This window comes from Protopterus annectens, chromosome 2.part0, assembly GCF_019279795.1.
Source record: "Protopterus annectens isolate FY-2018-M chromosome 2.part0, PAN1.0, whole genome shotgun sequence".
Classification (NCBI taxonomy): domain Eukaryota; kingdom Metazoa; phylum Chordata; order Ceratodontiformes; family Protopteridae; genus Protopterus; species Protopterus annectens.
Window position 1 is genome coordinate 1,863,669,860 of NC_056728.1, and position 21,899 is coordinate 1,863,691,758.

At 40.8% G+C, this 21,899-nt stretch overlaps 1 protein-coding gene across 1 annotated transcript in view; it reads left to right on the top strand.

Annotated features, from left to right (window-relative positions):
• The window catches only part of CLDN19 (claudin 19), a 162,496-nt gene that overhangs the window by 77,497 nt on the left and 63,100 nt on the right, over positions 1-21,899 (top strand). The window contains exon 2 of the mRNA XM_044061894.1: positions 16,059-16,223. Within this exon, the coding sequence (XP_043917829.1) occupies positions 16,059-16,223 (165 nt within the window). The remainder of the gene's footprint in view (positions 1-16,058; positions 16,224-21,899) is intronic.

The following is a 21,899-nucleotide window of genomic DNA, read 5'->3' on the forward strand; positions in this document are numbered from 1 at the left end:
TATATATATATATATATATATATATATACATATATATGTAGATATGTAGAGAGAGAGAGAGATGCACACACATATACATGCCTAGATAGATAAATAGATAGATAGATAGATAGATAGATAGATAGATAGATAGATAGATAGATACAGATATATGCACACACACACACACACACACACACACACACACACACACACACACACACACACACACACACACACACACACACACACACACACACACACACACAGACACACACACATGTATATGTGTGAAAAATATTCAGGATTAAAAATCAAATGCCAAAGTAGTTTTGTTAAGGTGCCTGGCATGTCAACAACAAAATGGCTGTTTAAAAGCTTTCACATTCATAGAAGATGTTGATATCTATATCATTAACGAAGCATAGAAGATCCAAGCTATTTCTCTGTCCTGGGCAGTTCCCCAGATGAAAATTCTTCCTAAGATGAGGACTTCGTAAACTGTTGCTGTAGCATACTTGTTGGTACATTCATAGGAAACACTTTGTTACAATTACTTAATATGTGCTCAGCTTCTAAATACAAGCAATAAGCATCAGCATTAATTTAAGGAATACCAATACTTTACTTGTAACCCACTGGCACCTGCTGATAGCACCTTCTAACAGTGTGTACCTTTGACACCCATTCCCATTTCCCAATCTTGGTTATGGCTCTGCAAATTTCATATCACAAATGGCAGAATATGGAGCACACATCACAGGGAAAATATCACAAACCACACTTTCTTTTACAAATAAATTAGGTGGTGATGTCTCTGTCTTTGTAAAAGAACACCTAACAGTCAGCAACTCAGGACTAAAAACTGCTCACAAGATAATTACTATTACTGGTACTGAATCTAGTATTACAGGAATCTACTGTACACTGTATCCATACCAATATGTTGATTTCCTGACTAAACTACAGGATGTAAAAATTAAGGCAAATACATTCCTTATGAGGAAACATCGAGTAGATAAACTACTCCACATCAAATAAATATGCCTAAATAGCAATTGACTATGTTAATCAAACAGTTTGGAACATCTATTATAAAATCTTGCTAGGCAGGACAATATCTTACGTATCACGCAAGCAAATTTGTGTCTGTTCCCTTCCCATACATATAATAACAAAAATCATGCTATCACTATTTTTAACCAAAGAGCAGAATGAAATTCAGTTATAAATAAATCTGTCTTCCTAGACTACAAATGGAAACTGATGCAGTCAATGACATACCTATGAAAGCAGGCTAAGATAATACTTTCACTGACCTAGATTAGTCTGCTCAGGATATTAATGATGTCCTTCAAGAATGCAACTGCAGTCATAACATGTGGGTTGTCCTGCCTCAGGCAGCCCTCGGTCGGCTGGATTCCAAAGTCTGGGTCCGACGTCGGCTGATGTCGCATTTCTCTCCGACGTGAGAGCGGCTGGAGTATATAAGCATCAGCCGACGCCATTTTCTTCAGTCTTTCTTGCCGCGCGGTGCCCGAAGCAGAAGCAGTTCGCAAGTGCCGGTCGGTCAGCTCCTGTATTCTATGATACCGAAGTCATCAAAATAGCTAAGTACCCCGTTGGGGACCTTTTCTTGCCTCAGCCGATGTCAGAAATTACTGAAAAAGTTAACAATTGTCTTTCTTGTGGTAAACAAATACCTCATAAGGATTTCCACTCTTACTGCCTCCCTTGCTGGGCCCAGACCACGACGTCTCGGCCTGTGTAGCCTGTGCTCGATTCAACAAGCGCACTCTCAGGCACCGGGCGGAGTTCGCTGAAGATTATTTCGGCGATAATTTTGCTTACACCATGCCGTCGGACCGACATCCTCGGCCCGCGTCTACCACCGACTCCACTCCAAAACCTAGCGCGAGTGCTCCGGTTCCCTCTGAGACGGTCTCTCCACCGCTCCGAACCGAAGACACCGCATTACCGACTACTCCGTTTCCAGACATTACTCCGACGCCAGTTATAGATTTTCCTCCGGATACCGAAACCGAGGAAATGCCCGAGACCATTGCTGTAGACAAGGTCACTCCTGCACGTGGAGCTGCCAGGCCCCCTATGGCCATGTCTATTAAGGCCTACACTAGGGCTAAGGCAGCCAGCAAAACAAAGCATATTACTCCTAAATCCTTACCTCAGCCGACTCCAGAGACACAAATTATGTCCATGGCTGCTGATTTGATTTCCATGATTAGAGGTTCACAGGCCCATCCTGAGAGAGGATCCCAGCCTCCTCCTGATAAAAGGCCCCAGGTTGAACCCTCTGATCCTACTCCTTCAGATGATGATTCTGAGGGCTCTGTCCACTCAGATAGCCAGGAAGAGCTCTTCCAGACCTATGAGGACTCGGATGCAGAAGATTCCATCCCTCGGCCTCCCCTCCTGAGGATATTTCTTTTGGGGAAGTTCTGCACACCATGAGGGACCATTTCAAGTGGCAAGGTCAGGAATATTCTGATTCTAGGAAGCCTTAGGACTTTCCTTAAGAAGCCTCAGCACAGGCCCTTAGCTATTCCTCCTGTACTTGATGTTCTGGATGATTTGTATTCTGACTCTAGTGCTACCCCTGATTCTCTTCCTCCTGCTCCAGCCAAGCCAGACAGGTATTACAGGGTCCCAGAAACTCATTCCCATTTATTCAGGGCCCATTCTGCTGATTTGGAAACTATTTCACAGGGGCCTAAAGGAGTTTCAGCCTCCACCTCAAAAATCCTTTGCCCTCCAACAGGGAAGCTAGGTCATTAGAGAGATGGGGCAAAAAGGTTTACACATCCATTACCTTATCTATGAGAGCTTTAAATTGCCTTTTTCATATGTTACAATATCAGGATTATCTGTTAGAAGATTTACAAAAAACATTAGCCTCTCCTGATCCTTTAGACAGGAAGACTTTGCAGGAAGCTGTACATAACACTCAGCAAGTAAGCAATCACTTCCTGCAGTGTGGATATGATGCACTGGAAGCTTCATGTAGGGCAGCTATGACAGAGGTAGTCATTCGTAGACATGCTTGGTTAAAAGATCAACCTCTACCAGATCATGTAAAAGCAAAACTTCTGGATGCACCTTTGGAAAAGAACAAGCTTTTTGGTGCAAATGCTAAGGATGTGTTAAAGACCATCGAAGAAAAAGCAAAATCAGTTCAGACTGTGAAAGATTTCCTCCAGGTTCAACCCCCCAGATTCAGTAGGAATTGGCCTTCAAAAAACTGGTCCTTTCCTAATCCAGAAAAGTTTCAAAGGGGTAAGAACAGGCGTGGCCGAGGAAGAGGCCAATACAGAGGCCCTTACAGGGGGCGACAATGGCAGCCAGGAAACCAAAGAAGTGGCAGGGGTTTCACCTGCCCCACAACCACAATCTCAATGACTTTCCTCTACTACCGCCTACCAGGGAACAACTAGAAGTTCCCTTTGGCGGAAATTATCTCTGTTTGCAGAAAACTGGCACAGACTGACAAAAGACAAATGGATTTTGGACATTATAGACCGAGGGTACAGGTTTCATTTTCATACCTTACCAAGAAAACAAGGCATGCCAAACCTACCACAAAATCAGAGGGCAGAGGCTATCAAGCAAATCACTCTGCTGACTCGAATGAAAGCAATAGAAAGAGTTCCACAACAAGAACAAGACCAGGGGTTTTACTCAAGACTGTTCCTTGTTCCAAGAAAAGAATCTCAATGGAGACCAATACTGGACTTGTCCGCATTAAACACATTTCTCATAGTACCAAAATTCAAAATGCTGATTCTACAGCAACTCCTTCCCATGCTGGGCAAGGGGTCGTGGCTGATTACTCTGGACCTCAAGGAGGCATACCTGCATGTCCCTATCAGACACAGCTGCAGAAGATAACTCAGATTTCTTGCAGGGCCAGAGCATTATCAATTCTCAGCATTGCCATTTGGCTTATCTACTGCGCCCAGAGTATTTACAAAATGCCTGGCTTCAGTAATTGCTCATTGCAGGCTCCAGGGTATACAAATTTACCCATACCTGGACGACTGCCTCATACAAGCGGACGACAAATTGATGTTGACAAAAAACCTGGATTATGTCATACGATTACTTCAAGCTCTGGGATACACAGTCAACTTCCAAAAGTCAAGACTGCAGCCATCCCAGCAAATAATCTTCTTAGGAGCCAAACTAGACACAGCCTCTCAGATGGCTTACCTGACAGAAGACAAGCAAGAGAAGTTAACTCATTACTTCAAAGGTTTAGCAAAACTCACCCAGATGACTGCAAGGAGATTCCTACAGGCCCTGGGTTACATGGCATCCTGCATTCTCCTGGTTCCATTTGCAAGACTACACATGAGAAAGCTTCAATGGTACCTAAAAAGCATTTGGTCTCAACACAGCAACAACTTGGAGACAATCATACCACTCATTCCATGCCTACAAAAGGAATTCCTATGGTGGGCCTCGGTGAGCCAGGCAAACACAGGTATGTCATTCAAAAAACCACAGATAACACAGACCATGACTACAGATGCCTCAGACCTTGGATGGGGGGCGCACATGGAAGGCAGGTGTATACAAGGACAATGGTCTCCAAAGGAAACACATCTGCATATAAACCAAAAGGAAATGCTAGCAGTAATGCATGCCATCGAGGCCTTTCAACACCAACTCCAGCAAGGCCATTTAATGATATGGACAGACAACACAACTGTGATGTGGTACATAAACAAGCAGGGGGGCACCCACTCTTACCCCCTTTGCAGACTGACAATGCAGCTTTGGGAGAAATCACTGAGCCTAAACATCCAGTTACAATCCCAGTTTGTTCCAGGAAAAGACAATGTGTTGGCGGACAGCCTAAGCAGGAATTTCACAGATCCACACGAGTCGAGGTTACATCCGAAGGCCTTCAGACAACTCACTTCAACATAGGGCAAGCCAGAAGTGGACCTATTTGCCTCTCACCTCAACCATCTTCTACCAAAATTTTGCACAAGGGCATACCATCCAAAAGCTTGGAAAATAGATGCCCTCTCATTCAACTGGAACTCCCTAGCAATCTATGCATTCCCACCTCTGCCACTGATGACCTCAGTATTACTAAAGATCAAAGCAGAGAAGCCCAAGAGAATCATAATAGCTCCGGACTGGCCAAGACAACACTGGTACCCACTACTACGGAGCATATGTCACACCAGGAGGTGGGCCCTCCCCCAGTGGCCTCTACTTTTAACTCAACACAATTTCAAAACACTGCTTCCAAATCTTCAGACACTGCAGCTAACAGCCTGGGAAATCCCATAAATAACTTCAGATTATCTCTCTCCAAGGAAGTTCAGTGGATACTAACAGAGGCTCGAAGACCATCCACCAGAAAGGTCTACTTAACAAAGTGGAAAAGATTCAGCAATTGGAATACCAGCAAGGGACATGATGCATCATTGTTGAACATCCCACTCATCTTGGAATATTTGGCAGATATGTTAAAGAACGGCCTCTCATATTCTTCCATAAAGATACATACATCTGCTATTTCAGCTAGATACAACACTGATCCTCCTGTTTTTTCTCACCCCTTACTAAGGCAATTCCTCAGGGGAATCAAGAACATTAAGCCACCAAGAAAGGCCCCAGTACCAGCCTGGGACCTCAATTTTGTCTTAGAAAAACTGACTCTACCTCCATTCGAGCCAGCAGCTTCAGTTGACTTGCAATTTCTCTCATGGAAGACAGCTTTCCTGTTGGCAATTACCTCAGCAAGAAGGGTTTCGGAGCTGCAGGCCCTAATGGCAATACCACCCTTTATTATTTTTCATAGAGACAGGGTTTCATTAAGGACCAACCCCACTTTTATGCCAAAGGTGGTATCTAGGGTTTCTTTAAATCAAGCCATTCATCTGCCTGCTTTCTTCCCCAATCCTGAGAATAAGGGGGAAAGACTGTTGCATACCTTGGACATTCACAGACAACTTCGATACTACCTGGACAGAACCAAGGCCAGTAGGAAGTCTGAACAACTTTTTGTAGCTTACGCCTCTGCAGTCCAAGGAAAAGCAATTTCAAAACAGACTATTTCTAAATGGATTGGGCATTGCATCAGATTCTGTTATTCCTTTCATGGAAAGACTGTTCCAGCTAATGTCAGACCACATTCCACCAGAGCTATAGCCACCTCTACAGCATTCTTAAGAGGGGTGCCTACCAAGGACATTCTAGAAGCTGCTACATGGAGCTCCGTGCATACATTCTCCAAACACTACAATCTCCCTCTATACTCCAGATCCAGAGCAGGCTTTGCTTCGGCAGTCCTGCAGGGTTTGATTGCCACACCATCCTTTTTCCTAGAGCATTCCTCCTCCCCCAGCTAAGCTATGGTATTCTACCCACATGTTATGACTGCAGTTGCATTCTTGAAGGACATAGTACAGTTTTGTACCTACCATAAATGTAGATGTCCGATAGACATGCAACTGCAGTTGGATTTTCCCTCCCTCCATACCCCTCTATGCCTAGGGTCCACTCCTATCCCTGTTACTCTTAGCTGGGGATATCTGTTATGGTGTATTTGTTTTATTGCTCATTTATTTGTTTGGAACCCTGTTTTTGTCTTCCAATTTGATTACAGCCTTCCTTGGAGGGCTCCTGGCATCTGGGGCAAGAAACACTGAAGAAAATGGCGTCGGCTGATGCTTATATACTCCAGCCGCTCTGACATCGGAGAGAAATGCGACATCAGCAGATGTTGGACCCAGACTTTGGAATCCGGCCGACCGACGGCTGCCTGAGGCAGGACAACCCACATGTTATGACTGCAGTTGCATGTCTATCGGACATCTACATTTATGGTAGGTACAAAACTGTACTTTTCCATTTATGAGCATCTAACAGTAAATCACAAGTTACAAAATTAGTAAGATCTGCAACAGGAAGAAAAAAGATGTACTACTTAGCTTTCATAAATTATTCTAGTCACATGAGTCTGTGCTGGTTGCATAGAGAGACAAAAGTCCTGATTAAGATCTAGGTGACATGAATTTGATTAGCAGCACAGACATACGGGCAGCACGGTGGTGCAGTGGTTAACATTGTTGCCTCCCAGAAAGAGGTTCTCCAGTTTGTTTCTTCGTTGGGGTGCCGTCTGTGTGGAGTCTGCATGTCCTCTATGCGTCCACGTGGGTTTTCTCTGGGTACTCTGGTTTCCTCCCACATTCCAAAGACATGTCTGGAGCATTTCTCCCCTAGCTCAGTCCTTGTCAGACTCTCCTGGGCAACAAATGTTAAATAAATAAAATAAATAAAACTTGGAGGATAGGTGGGCCTACACTGGGGGCAGAAGGCATACTGTGTTTAGAGGCTGGAAGTCAAAGTCAGAGTGATTGCTTGGTTGGTCATGTGGGAAGGCTAGGAGGTAGGCTGCTCTAAGGGCCTGGTGCAAGCAAATCCTAAAGCTGCCCTTCATTTACTGCCAAATAGAACAGCATGATGTTAGTACCCTGGGAGATGCAATAAGGCTAGGGACTGTTGACCAATCATTGCACGAATGAGTTGCAATAAGGCTTGAGACTGTTGACCAATCACTGCATGAATGAGTTGCAATAAGGCTAGGGACTGTTGACTAATCACTGAATGAATAAAGCTCCCACTGCCATGTCTTTTCTCCCTATGGGATAACTATGTCCCTAGGACTGCAAAGTGTGCACTATAAGGTCAACTGTCTGTGAAGTTGGGGGGCCCACCCAGTGCTAGAATGAAGTCAGGAACAGACAGGCAGAGCAATTAAAGGATATAGGAGCAGTGTGGACATGGCAATCAGGAAACAGCCAGAAGATTAAGTAGGGCATGGAAAGAGGAGGAAAAACAAATTACCTTCATCATATAAACATGTATAAATTAAAGGACAGAAAAGACTTACTTTTCTTATCAAAACTTCCGGATTTAACTTGAACTCAGCTTTGTTGCATAAGCTGAAAACAGTAATAAGGTATGCTTTAATTAAAAATAGTGAGTGTAACATGTCAACAGATAATTAAATGACCACATAGTCACAGGGCATACAGAATTTGTTTTCAGAAAAAATATGGTGCAAACATAATACTAGGCAGTAAAATATGTCTGAGTGTTTGTGGTCACAAACACTATATTATTGCATTTCATGTTAGAGAGACCAGGGAGACATCTGCAGTACAATTGGGGATGTCATAACTGCTACCACAAGTAAAATTAAAAGCTCAGGTTCCATGGGACCAAACAACATACCACTGGGCTTCTGTCACAAAATCAGGGAAAACCTAACTAAAACCACTATTAATCATCTTACTCAAAATGTTATCATGTGGATGTAATCCTAACCTTTGGTTAGATGCTGTAAAGTACTACGATGCAAAGAGAGGGGTCAAATCTAACCCAATACAACACAAAGGGAGCATCTCACATCTGACCCAGTTTTAGAGCCATCAGCCTGCTTAGTGTATGGTCAGGGCAACAACAGAGCTTATCCAAAATAAACCAGGTAATCCATTTCCATTAGGTATGGAACAGTGTGTGTTTTAATGTGAGATCTTGACTTTTGTATCTTGTGTCTTTCTTTCAAGAAATAACAACAGTACTTGGTGAAGGGATGACAGTGAGTATCACTTATCTTGGCTTTGCTGAGTGATTCAGTACTGCTTCCCGTAATGGAATAATTGACAGATTAAGAATATTAAATACCAATCCACATGTGTTTTACTCAGTAAAACAAACACGTCATAAATAGTTAGGATAGACAGGTTACCTATCTAACCCAACAGGAGTTTAAAAGTGATGTCCCACATGGCTGTCTGCTGGACCTCTTCTTTTTGGACTAGTCATCTCGGGTATAAAAGCAGGAAATGGGGTATGGATAACCAAATGTGTTAAGTGGAAACAGGGTAACTGTCATTTTAATGAAAGAAGCCAACGTTCTCTAATATGGTCTATAGATGTATTGTTTCTCATGCTGTGAAATGAATTTTGTTAGTTTGTCATTAATAAAATCTAATGATCAGACTTATGCTGTTTGTGAGACAGTAGCATTTCAAAAGCTAGATAGCAGCAAGTTGTAAATTGTGTTTCATCAACCTGTATGCTTGCTCATAACGCTACTGAAACTAAAGTAAGAATGTTAAGAAAAATAGTAGCTTTACAGAGGCACAAAATATGCAAAGTTGAGTTAGTTTCTGATGACACGTTTTCACCACTTTTCCAAGCCGCCTCTCATTATGATGATGATAATGTGGATAAGGAGGAAGATTATTACTGTGGTACTTGTTTCTCATCACCACCTGTTCTTGCTAGTCATCATTCACATATTTATTTATTTATTTATTTTGTGCATGGAGGAAGGTGTTTTCATAGAAAGGCAAGTACCTATATTTCCACCCTTTCTGTACTTTACATTAGAATTCCAAAGCACATATGAGTGAACAGTGTCAGTAGGATCTATGAATAATGGTTTTGAGGTCTTTCACATTTTTCTTTGCTTTTGCATAAAATGCCATTGACTAGATCATATTTTTAACTGTTTAATTTTTTTGTTCCTTTCTTGAATATTTATTTATTTTGAGGGGTCCTATTTCTATAATTGTCTGTGGCTGTACCTCTAGTGAAGGTAGAAAGGTTTTGCATTAGGCTGTTTTCTTTAATTCCATTTCCAGACAGTTTCTTACATTTTTAGTTTTGACATGAAATATTTCTATATTCAGATTATAACCCATTCAATTATACTACATATAAACCTGTTATTTATATTCAGTGGTGCTAACTACTGTGTAACTTCTTCCTAGATTATCTTCTCTTGGGACTGGGCCTTGCTCTTCTTATAAACTGAAAATAAGCCAACTAGACATAGTAGAGGTTATTATCTGTTCTGAAATGTGGTATTTTCAATTGATATTTGGTGGCAAATGTACTATCTTGCACAGATATTCTGCCACATAACCAAGTATTATGTTTCTGTTTGACTTTTCATCATTATGATACTCATTTTGAAGAAGTGCTATGAGGTCCCTGTAGCCAAACACCAATTTTGATAAGTTTAACCCTTTTAAAAATTAACAGGGCTTTTTCCTTCCATGGGCATATCTCCCTTCATTCACTGATAAAAAGAAAATGAAGGTAGTGTGGTCTTACATCTTGGAACTGAGGAAGGATCACCAAACAAAATTGCACCTACAGAGCACTGGGGCTCTGTCAGTCAGGCAGATGTAAAGTGTGGCTAATTAATGGTGATCCTTCTCAAAATATACTGCTGTACTATGTGTACTCACACAACACTATTGTCTGTTAGTTATACTCTATACCGTGGACAGTCATAGAAAACATTCTACCTGAAGGATTCTAGAGTTAGTGAATGTTAATTTCCCAGTTAGTTTAGACAGCATGGCTTCACAAGGCAGAGGTTTTGGCAGTCAGAATTCACTTAGTTTGGTGCAGACGTTAGCAATGAGATGGACAGCATGAGTATATGGAAATGGTAAACTAGTACAGTGTGTGTCAGAGTAGCTTGGTAGGAAAACTAATGGGCATGAGCATGGCTCCCAAAATGAAAGGCATTAGAAACTAGCGTTTTGACTGAAAGCAGTGGAGAATTTAGAAGGAAGTCGCCTGAAAGTTAGTGTAAAGTGTTTAAAAGTCGCAATTTTGAATTTTACGCTTTTGGAATTTCGGTATTTTAATTTTTCGGCTTTATAGTCTCCAGATACTGAAATTCAATATTTCAGTATTTCGAGATTATAAAGTGAATCCTTCTGACTATATAGTTGGATAATCTATAGCTTTAAATCCCTTTTCCACTTTATTTATTTAGTGTTTGTTTGTTTACTTGTTAACAATGTAGGTTGTTGTTGTTGTTTGTCTTTCGGCTTTTTCCCGGTAAGGGGTCGCCACAGCGGAACTCCGGTCCGCTAATGATTGGCAGTAGATTTTTACAAAACGCAGAGGTGCCAGCTCGATGCCTAACCTTCAACGAAGGCATGCCCATTTACGCACGCATGTCTTTCGAATGCTACCCAACCATGGGGGGACATGCAGACTCCACACAGAAGACACTCCCAAGCCAAGCTGAGAATTGAACGGGAAAACCTCTTGCTGTGAGGTAACAACGCTACCGCCGTACCACTGTGGCATACTTGTTAACAAAGTAGGTAAATTGGTCAAATAAATAGTAGATGTCATTGTGATAAACAATAAGTTTTGATGCTCTTTAATCCTGTGAAATGAGGCAATTTTACTACTCAGTGCTGTAAAAGAATTGCATTTGAATTCTTTATTAAGATGTTATTTAAGCTTTTTCTTAAACAAAGACAGGTTATTAATTACTTTGATTTTGGTAAGTGTACTGTTCCAGGAAGCAGGGGGCTAGTGAGGGCTTATTTACAGCCAGCTAAAGAAAATTGGGGCTTGTGCATCCTAATGCTGTTATGGCTTCACAAGGAATATGAAATTTCCTGCACAATGAGTTTTTTTAACAGTAGAGGGCAGTATCCTTCATTAAGTAATTTGAATGTAAAATATTTAATAGAAAGTGAGCCCTGGCTGTGACAGATAACCATCTTGTCTTTTGCACAATAAAACAGTGGTGCTCTGTGTTGCATGATAAATCAGTATAACTAAGGATTTTATTTTCAGTAGCTTGTAATAAAGCAGTGTTTTATGCTAATAGCTGTAAAATAATGGTAATGTGTATTCAAGTCTAGGTAACAGTACATTAACTGCTATTTCCCTTCCAACGTTGACAGTGATAGGATGGGGTACTTTATAAGATATTTTGAGTTAATTTACAAATTTAGTCATTAACAGGTAATTACGGTCAAGAAAGGATAAAGTCTGACTGAGTCGGAGTAATAAACCAAATGCTTTTGTCAGGTTATGTAAGGTAGAGCTGCACCAAAAGGCTCAGTAATGGAGTGCTAAAACCCATGACAGTTAACTTCTGTGGGTTAATGATCATTTTGTTCTTGGAGTACCAGTTCTAAATATAACCAAAGTCATTCTGGAATGAAGAAATTATACACATAATGCAGTTAATATGCGGAATATCCCAGGCCAAGCTCTTTATGAACAATAATAAAAGTAGAGAGCCTAGTACCGATCCTTGAAAAAACCCTTTATTAAGTATTCCCATTTTAATGATGGAATTGTGCTCTAAAACAGTAAATGCTCTGCTGAAAAGATAATATATAAACCAGGTGACAGTGACAACCTCAGTAGAAAAGCTACAATCAGATGATTTGTCTCATTAAAGAGTATGAGCTACTGTTATGAATGCTTTTTTTTAAATAAAGGAAAAAGCTCATTTTTTTTTTATTTTTAACAGATTCCAGTATTTAATCACAGAAAATTTCTCCAGTATTTTTTTACTAAAGGGCATATGTTATGCATCACCCAGCATCATGTTACTCACGTTTGTTAACTCTAACTCTGTCACTGACCCTGACCATAATACCAACCCTACACGTTACCTTACGAAAAATCCTTTCACTAACAGTACCACTACACAAAATACTCAGACACCCTTCCCCACACATATGCAAATATGCACAACTGTAAAATTATCCCCCTAACCTGATTCAAACTCAAACCCTAACCAGCAAACAATTGCATAGACACACACACGCACACGCACACACACACACACACACACACACACACACACACACACACACACACCCAACACCTACAGCTGACACTCCCCATATATATCACACATACACATAACAGACGATTATAATCACACACACACACACATGGTTGCCAAGAACCCACAGACAGGAGGGTAATTGGCTGGCGCTGTGTCAGACTCCAAGCCGGTCACAAGTGGTGTCCCACAGGGCCTCGGCCCTTAGCTTGGCTTTTTCTTGTTCTCTACAGTACAGGCCAGCCAGGGAGGATGGGGGTTTGAGTGACAAACGACTGCAGCAGAACTGGAAGCCAAGCCATAGTGGAAATGGCACGACGCGGATATCCTCCTTCAGAAGGGACTCACGAAACAGATATGGGTGCCAGAGCCATGGCCTGAAGTTAAACGCAACCTATGTCTCCGGGAGCTCAACAGGTCAATCTTGGCATCCATATCAAGAACACATATGTTACGATTGGAGATCTGATCATGATTCTTTGTAGTACACAGAGATTTATCTGTTCCATGTACTACCTGGTACGCAAAAGTAAAATAAAAAAAGTAATGGTCTGCATTGGTAAAGCAGTGGGGAAGTGGTTGACATCCTTATATAATCCTTGTCTAAGGGCAGTCATTTGAATCAAAACAGGCTCATGAAGAGGCTAATATTTGTCTGGCACAGAAGGAAAAAGCATTTAGGAAAAATGATATGTTGGCTGACTTGCAAAAAAAACTGATTTCACCAAATATCTGTTATTGATCACTGCTGCCAGCATGGCATAACACATTTGCAGTGCACTTCATCTAGTGTACCAAAAAATATTAATCTCTGAGACCACTGCTGTCTACGTGGAACTGTTCAGTCCCCCTACTCCCAAACCCTGAAAACACTTCTGCCTATGTAGAATTGCTCACAGAAACAATTTATAAATCATTTTAATAGCTGTATAGAGACAGCCATACCTACCTTTATTAAACACAGGACTATCTCAAAAAACAAGCTGACCTGGTAGAATTTCAGCATCAACAGGATGTATAACAAAAGAAAAAAATTCATGGAAAAATTACTAGGTGCAATGCCCAGAAAGGTAAGAAATCTCTCCCTCAACCTAAACAAGCAACTCAGGGGGCTAAATAAACCCACCAAATCCAAATTTGAGGTAAAATTAGTCTTCCAGACTAAGTATAATCATAAAGCTTTGTTCAGTTATGCCTGTAATCTCAAAGGCAATACACAGCAATGTACTGAATTAATTGTCAATGGTGTCACCTATATGGAGTCAGAAGATATAGCAAACCTCTTGGCTGACAAATTTAGCTCCGATTTTAACCACTTCCTCCTAATGCCCCTCAGGAAATACCAACATCCATAACCCCCAACTATCAATAGAGAGCAGGTGCTCAAGGTACTGTCCAAGCCCAAGAACACCACACTGTTGGGTTCTGATAATATCCCAGGATGCAGCCTTCATATCAAGAAATATGAGCTACCAAGACCACTAGAAACACTATTTAACCACAGCACCACAGCCTCCAAACAAATCAAGATCTGCAGTGGTCATCATGCTGTGGAAAGGCAGGCAATGGTCAGTCTCAGAGAATTATAGAACCATAAGCCTGGCTGGCCTGATATGCAAAGTTATGGCTATCCTAAATGACAGCATAGGTAACCTACAAGCACTGGATCCAAATCAGCTTGGATTTGTCAAAGGCAGGTCCAGTTCACAGTCCCAGAGGATTATCAGCCCATAAGCCTGACTAGGCTGATATGCAAAGCTATGGAGAGAATAATCATGGATATCCTAAATGACAACACAGGTAACCTACAAATATTAGACCCAGACCAGTTCAGATTTGTCAAGGACAGGTCTTGTGTACGTAACTGGTGGACTTCTTCGAGAAGGTCACCAAAGCAATGGAATTAGGGCTAAAGGGTGCATAATGCCTACCTCAACTTGGCCAAGGTATTTGACACAATACACCACTAGGGTATAACCCTCTACATCACCCACTGGATGGCCAGCTGACTTACAGCCATGGCCAAAGAAGTTAGAATAGGGAGTAAGGTGCCTCAGGGCTCACTGTTGATACTGATCCTGTTTGGTCTCTACTTCTCTGAGATCTAAGCTAACATCAATGACCTTTGGCTGATCAAGTATGCAGATGATTGCAAACTAGAAGCAGTCATAGAATCATGCAAAGACACAAATATCCTTCAAGAAGGCCTGACTCAGACTAATAACTGGTACCAGAGCCATGGTCTAAAACTCAAAGCCAAAAAATGCATCATAGTGTATTTCGTAAAGACAGCCACCCCATCAAGCTACTATAATGACAATACACCCTTTAAGTATTAAATTGACTCTTTAGACATGGATTTGAGAATGTACATAGATAGTGAATTGGCATTTGCCCATTATGTGTCTGCTGTAGTGAAGAAATCATTCTGTGTTGCACAATTTATAAGCAGGGGTATGACATCTAGATTCAAACATGTCATTGTTTTGTTGTACTCTTTTTTTCAGAAGACCAATCATTAAGTACAATACCCACTTTGAAATGTATATGGTTAGGCATAGACAACAACTGAAGCATCCTCAGAAACTCCTCACAAAAAGAATACACTAGGTAAAACAAGTCCTATGCAGACCACCTCATAGCCTTGTCCTTATATATTGCACATCCATAAAACAAATAGCATTAGGGATACCCAATCCAAAGATGTAAACCTTGCCTGCAACATAAATAAGACATGCTGGAAGGACAGGCATGTGTCTCAGAGGCATATATACCTTACAAAACCCTTGTGAACCAATACCTTTCAAATTTTACTGGGAAACATGACTGGGCTTAAAAAGGCTGTTTGGGGGGATTACCTAGTATTCTACAGTGATACTATGATACACAGTGGAAGTGACCATCTATATCGAAGTAATGGTGGTTTGGTCTCCTACCATTCAGTGATAGCTTTTTAGAATTTCCACACTCCTCTGTATCAAGATACATGACTTATGCAGATGTACACAGAATTACACGCAAAAGCGCACGCATGCACGCGCACAGACACAGACACACACACACACACACACACACACACACACACACACACACACACACACACACACACACTTGCACAAACTGGTATGGATTTGTTTTACCACACTCCCACAGTCTTTCTTGAAAATTATCTTGTAGACTTGCAGGTAATATACTGTAACAGACTAATAATAATCTTTATTTTTTTTCCGGTTTGCTGTATATTAAATCCAAAGAGCAAAAGGTAATGAGCTAACTAAAATGTGGACTAACTAGCCATTATTCCAGATTAACTATTTCTGATATTATTGATATCTATTTACTGAATAGCTTGTTTGTTTTTTTCTTTAAGTCTGAATGTTTCTTAATGCTTTTTTCTATTTTTCAGTTCACATACAGACATCCCGTGCCCTGATGGTTGTATCTGTGCTTCTGGGTTTCCTGGCAATCATTATCAGTGTGGTGGGCATGAAATGTACTAAAGTAGGGGATAACAACCCTGTTACAAAGAGCAGGATTGCCGTTTCAGGAGGAATCCTCTTCTTACTTGCTGGTAGGTAATGCACATTAAAGCATTTATTTATTTACTATTTTATTTGCTTTTGTTCACTGGGATTGTCCAAATGGCTTTGAAAAAGCCCCTTTTCAGCAGAGGCCTGGGGTGAAATTTTCCACGCACTGTAAAACTGCATAGTTTTATACACTTTCACAAATAAGAAAAACTGACAAGATAAGACAATGTATAACAGACAATAAGGCAGATACAACAATGTAAAACGTACATTAGACAGAGATTAGAAAATTACAATTTAGGCAATAAATAAGCAAATAATCAATGATCAGGCAAAAGAGGATGTTTACTCACTGCTATTTTAAGGTAATTTCTAATGAAAAATAAAGCTGACTTTTAATTTCTAATAAAAGATAAAGTTAACTTTTTCTACAGCCATATAGTTTTAAGATAAGTACATAGTTTATAATGTGATAATACAGGCATTTAAGGGTGTTACATGATGCGTAGGTGCATGAGTAAGAAAAATCTGCTAATTTCTACTATAAATTTAGCATTAAGCAAAATGTTTAGAATGGGGTGTTGAAATGTGATGGATTTTATAGAGAGTAAGTACTTGTGCGAATTACCCTGGGGATATGCAAGAGAACAACCAAGTTCATTGAGATATTGTTTTAAACTGGTTTTAAGGGGGGGGGGGGCTTGTCCCATAGTCTAATGGGTAGAAGCAAGGAATTCCAAATATTTGAGACAGAAATTGCATAGGGGTTCTTTCAGAGGAGTTATGGGGAAAATAGGTTTGTCCTACAGCACATGGACCTATCTGGGGAGTAAGATTTAATAATATTTAGTAGAGCTGACAGTTTAGAGGCTTGTGCATTATATTATAGACTACCACCAGTTGTTGAGAGATAAGAAGTGTGGTAGTTTCAGATGGTTTAGATGCTTCAAAGCCAGACAGTGATGGGACTTTGTTTAATTATTGGCTGCAGATTTTGTTGTAGCATTGATCAATTTTAGATTGGAGAGAATGCTAAAGGTTTGTGAAGATTGGGGCAGAATATAAGAGAGAGGCAATAGATAAGTGGATTATATGGATTTTTTGAGACTGCCAGTAAGAAAAGTGCTTAGTGCAAAAAAGGAGTGTGTTTGGTATGTTTTTGATAGTTTACTGACTGTGAATGGCAAGTTTCAAATAGTTAGCAATGGTGGCACCTAGTAACTTGGTATTCTGACCATTTCAAGGGTCATGTCATCACTTTTGAATGTTTTTTTAGTGTAAAAAGCCTAAGTTCTTTGAATTTAGTATGAGTCTTGAGTTTTCAAGCCACAACATGATGAAAGAGAAGGATGTCTGAGTTATAGCCTGCAGCTCTGCTAAGGTTTTGGCAGAGCAGATGCAGGTAGCATCATCTGCATATTGTATAGCAGGGGGTTGCTGTGTGCAAGTCATTTACAAATATGTTAAAAAGAATAGGGCCTAGAATAGAGTCTTGAGGAACTCCAACAGTAATGGGCAAAAGGGGGAATACTTTTCTGTACCACTTGACTGCCTAAAGTCTATTAGACAGGTAGTTGTGAAACAATGTGTTAAAAATATTACCTAAGCCAAGTAGGGACAGTTCGGTTAGTAGTTTGGATGGGACATGGTGTCAAATGCTTTGAAAGGTCTAGAAAGAGGGAGGAAACTAGGTTACCAGTGTCCCTCTGAAAACAGATTAGGTTGACAAAGTTGAGAAGAGCTGTAGTAGTGCTGCGATGAGGTCTGAAACCATGTTGTGAATGTGGAATTAAGTTGTAGTCTGTGAAGTGCTGGAAGAGTTGTGATTCATTAGCGTTACCACCTTTAGGCTGTGGTATTATAACTGCTTTTTTTCCAGTCTTCCGGAACGTAGATTTCCTGGATAGGATTATTGATTAAGATTTACACAGGATGGGAAAGAGAGTTTCTTGCCATTCTAAGGAAGTCAGAAGGGAGGTTGTTGGCAGCAGGAGTGGTGGATTTTAACTTAAAGTGATTTGCCGATATTTATACTCACTTCTCAGAATTTGAGGAGTTGAGTCCTGCAAGGTATTTTCCTAGCTGTTACTAATTATGTTTTAAAAGGGTATTTTGATAAAAAGCTTCATAAACATGTTATTAAAACCATGACCTTAACAAATTTAGGCAATCCTAAGGTGACATTATGTAAGGACTAGCGTGAGGAGTGTCCATAGACTTTAATGGGCATGTCAACGAGCATTATGCTTTGACCATTAAAGTCTATGGATGCATGAGACATGTTCCTTACAATGATGCCTTGGAGCTTAAAGCTCATTGTTTACCCTCACCAGCATCAAAATATGGAAAATGCCAATTTTGAAAGTATTTTTTTTTAAAGAATAAAGCACTGAAATGTTAGCTGATGAGGAGAAGTGATAGAACGTCAGTTTATGTACCACATACAGTGGTGCATAGGTAAGATCATTTTCATCAGCAAATCACTTTAAGTAAGAGATGTGCAATGACAGGCTTGAATCAGAGTAGGTTTTATTATGTTGGTTGTGGTAGGGTGTGTGAAGGATGTTAGAAGAGGTGTTATTAATAAGGGTGAACATATGTAAAAGTGTGTCGAACTGGCTTGCATTATTTTCCAGTATAGTTTTCTGAGGTCAGGGAGTGCACCAGGCTCTGTCCCTCTGTTTTATAAGTTGCTTTGTCTCTCTGGTTAGCCAGGGAATGGGATTGAATATGACCCTTTTTTTCTAACAGGGACTTGCTAATTAAGTACAGAGAGAGAAAGGTGTTAAAGAAGTTGTAGCATTGCCTAGCGGTACTAGTTTTAATTGTTTTTATTTGCACTGGTTTAAGGTATCAGTGAAGGTGTTTTTGTTAAACTGCAGATATTACATACTGTGTCATAACGATCCTGCTTGGGGTTCTACAGTGGTAATCTTTATATATGGGTTAGGAGATGGTCATCTCGGGAGTCCTATTGGGCACTCCAAGTGATTATTTTATCTGGGTCACAACTGAGAACCCAGTACACAGTGGATGCATTACTGGATGTTTTGTTACAGTAAGGGAATGGTGATAATGTGTGCGCTTGTATAGTTTGCTGAGATAGATAACCAATCTATACTGAGGTTCCTCCATAATAATAAATGATTTCCAGCATGATGTTTGTTGAGAATCATGGTAGGATGTCCTCTGTTGTGGGGATATTATTACCTGGGATAAATGCAGATAGCAGTAATAATCTTAAGACTGAAATGAGTAGTTCAGCATTATTAAAGATTGGAGGGGAGCAGGGATTTGGGAGAAGTATGATGAAGTTTGACTATGTAACTGCGATGCCACCTGCTTTTTATGAGTTCGGTCCAGTCTGAGGATATTTTAGCCTGGGGGGCAAAATCTCTTTATTTTTATTGTCTCAGTTATAACTAGGATTTAACAGGAGTAGATGGCCAGCCAGGCATACAGATCATGAATTTTGTTATGCATGCTTTGAATATTAATATGATGACATTATAAACCTTAGTTTGTATGGCCCCATTAAGGATATTTGTTCTAAGTAAAGCTTTATCAGATTTGTTGAGCAGTGGAGCCAAAGTCTAGGGAGCAATACAGGTTAGGCAGAAGCAGCTGGGGGAAAAGACAGCAAGTTTTAGGTCTATTTTGTAAGCCCAGTTTTTGCAGAAAACAATTACTGTATGCATAGCTATTTTTGCAAAGATGAATGAAGGAGTAGGGGAAAGAGGATGTATTACAGTGAATTTGGGACTGCAGAGTTGAAGTGTGTCAGTATGAGCATATTATGCCTGCTGTGTTTTGATATGAGATAAGATGTCAGATTAAGATAAAGGTAAATATGCATAGCAAGTTGAAAGTTAGAATTTTCAGGATAAATACAGAAAAGTATAAAATATTGACTAAGGCTTCCTGGAAGAAGAGTAAGGGAGGAAACTTGAGTATTTAAAGACTGGCAATTTTGTTAAAGATCAAAGGTGGTAGGTACATTGCAGGAGTTAAGTAACACTAGAATGGTAGGATGAATATCTTGCAGTAGCTGGAATGGAAGGATTTATGGATATGTACAGGGAGAGAGTAGTAGAATGGGGGAGTGGCAGAGATGGTAAATGATCTGCATTGGTGAGGGTTGTGATGCAGGTGATTGCTTTGTGAAAGGTGGGGATGGAGTGAGTCGGTGGAAGTTACAAGTCAAAATTGGTAGAAAGATTAGCAGACCGATTCCTGGAATACATCAACTCAAACATCCTGGATCAGCTGGTAAACTCCCCTACCAGAGGTGAAAACATACTGGACCTGGTCATCACCAACATGGGCGACAGGTGTTCCACACCGTAGGTCAACCTATCACTGGTGAGATCAGACCATAAACTAATCACTCTGGATGTCCATACCCCACCACCACCCCCAACTAAGGAAACCACAGTAAAAACTTTTCTAAAGCAAACTTTACCTTACTTAAGACAGAGGCGGTAAGTTTCACAGCCCCCACGCTAAAGGATAATGCTGCCAAAGATGCAGAAACCTTTACAAATGCACTCTGTGAGCACCTACAAGGATGCATGGATTGTGCCATCCCTAGTAAAAACCAAGACTCACTCCTCTAAGAGGAGGAAACCAGTTTGGTGGACCCCTGCCATAAACAGTCTATATGATAGAAGGAGGAAACTAGTTCAGAAAAAAAAGCAAATCCAAAGAAGGAAAGACATCCCTGATCAGTATCAGTAAGAAACTAAGGTCCCTCATAAAATCATCCAAGGCTAACTTCGAAAGAAAAATAGCCAAGGAAGATAACCATAATGCCTTTTTTAGCTATGTCAAGAATCTAAGTGGCAACTCACAGATATGCTCTGAGCTAGTGCAAAATAGCACAAAATATACTGAACCTACTGATATTGCCAATATCCTGGCAGATAAATTCAGTGCAAACTTCACCTCCCTCTCACCTTCAAAAGGGCGCACAACAATACTGGAAAAGTGTAGTGTCCCGGAAATCACAAAAGCACAGGTGAAAACAGCCCTTTCAAAGGCTAAAAACACAGCATCTATGGGACCGGATGGTGTCCCAGACTGCGTCTTGCATGAACTACAGAACGAACTAACCCCCCACCTAAACACGCTGTTCAACCTCAGTCTCTCCACAGGCTATGTGCCCATAGAATGGTGCACAGCAATGGTTATTCCTCTCCACAAAGGAGGGGCCACAACTGACCCTGGTAACCATTGCCCCATAAGCCTGACTAGCCTGGTCTGCAATCCTATGGAGCGCATCATCATGGAATTGATTAACAAAGACATTGGGAACCTCCAAACACTTGACCTGCCCCAGTTCAGCTTTGTTAAGGGCAGATCATGCCTACTAAACCTGGTTGATTTCTTCGAGACAGTCACCAAGGACATAGATGAGGGAAAGGTGGTTCACGCAGCCTACCTTGACCTCGCCAAGGCTTTCAACACCATTCCCCACTCGGGTTTTATAGAAAAACTCACTAGACTGAACATAAACTCCTACGTCACAAGATGGGTTGCCAACTGGCTTACAGACAGAACTCACATGGTAAGAATAGCGGGCTCCAGGTCAGACTCTAAACCAGTCACAAGCGGCGTCCCACAAGGCTCGGTCCTGGGCCCCCTACTGCTCGGCATATACTTCTCAGAAGTATGGGCAAACACAGAAGGACTATGGCTAACCAAGTTCGCCGACGACT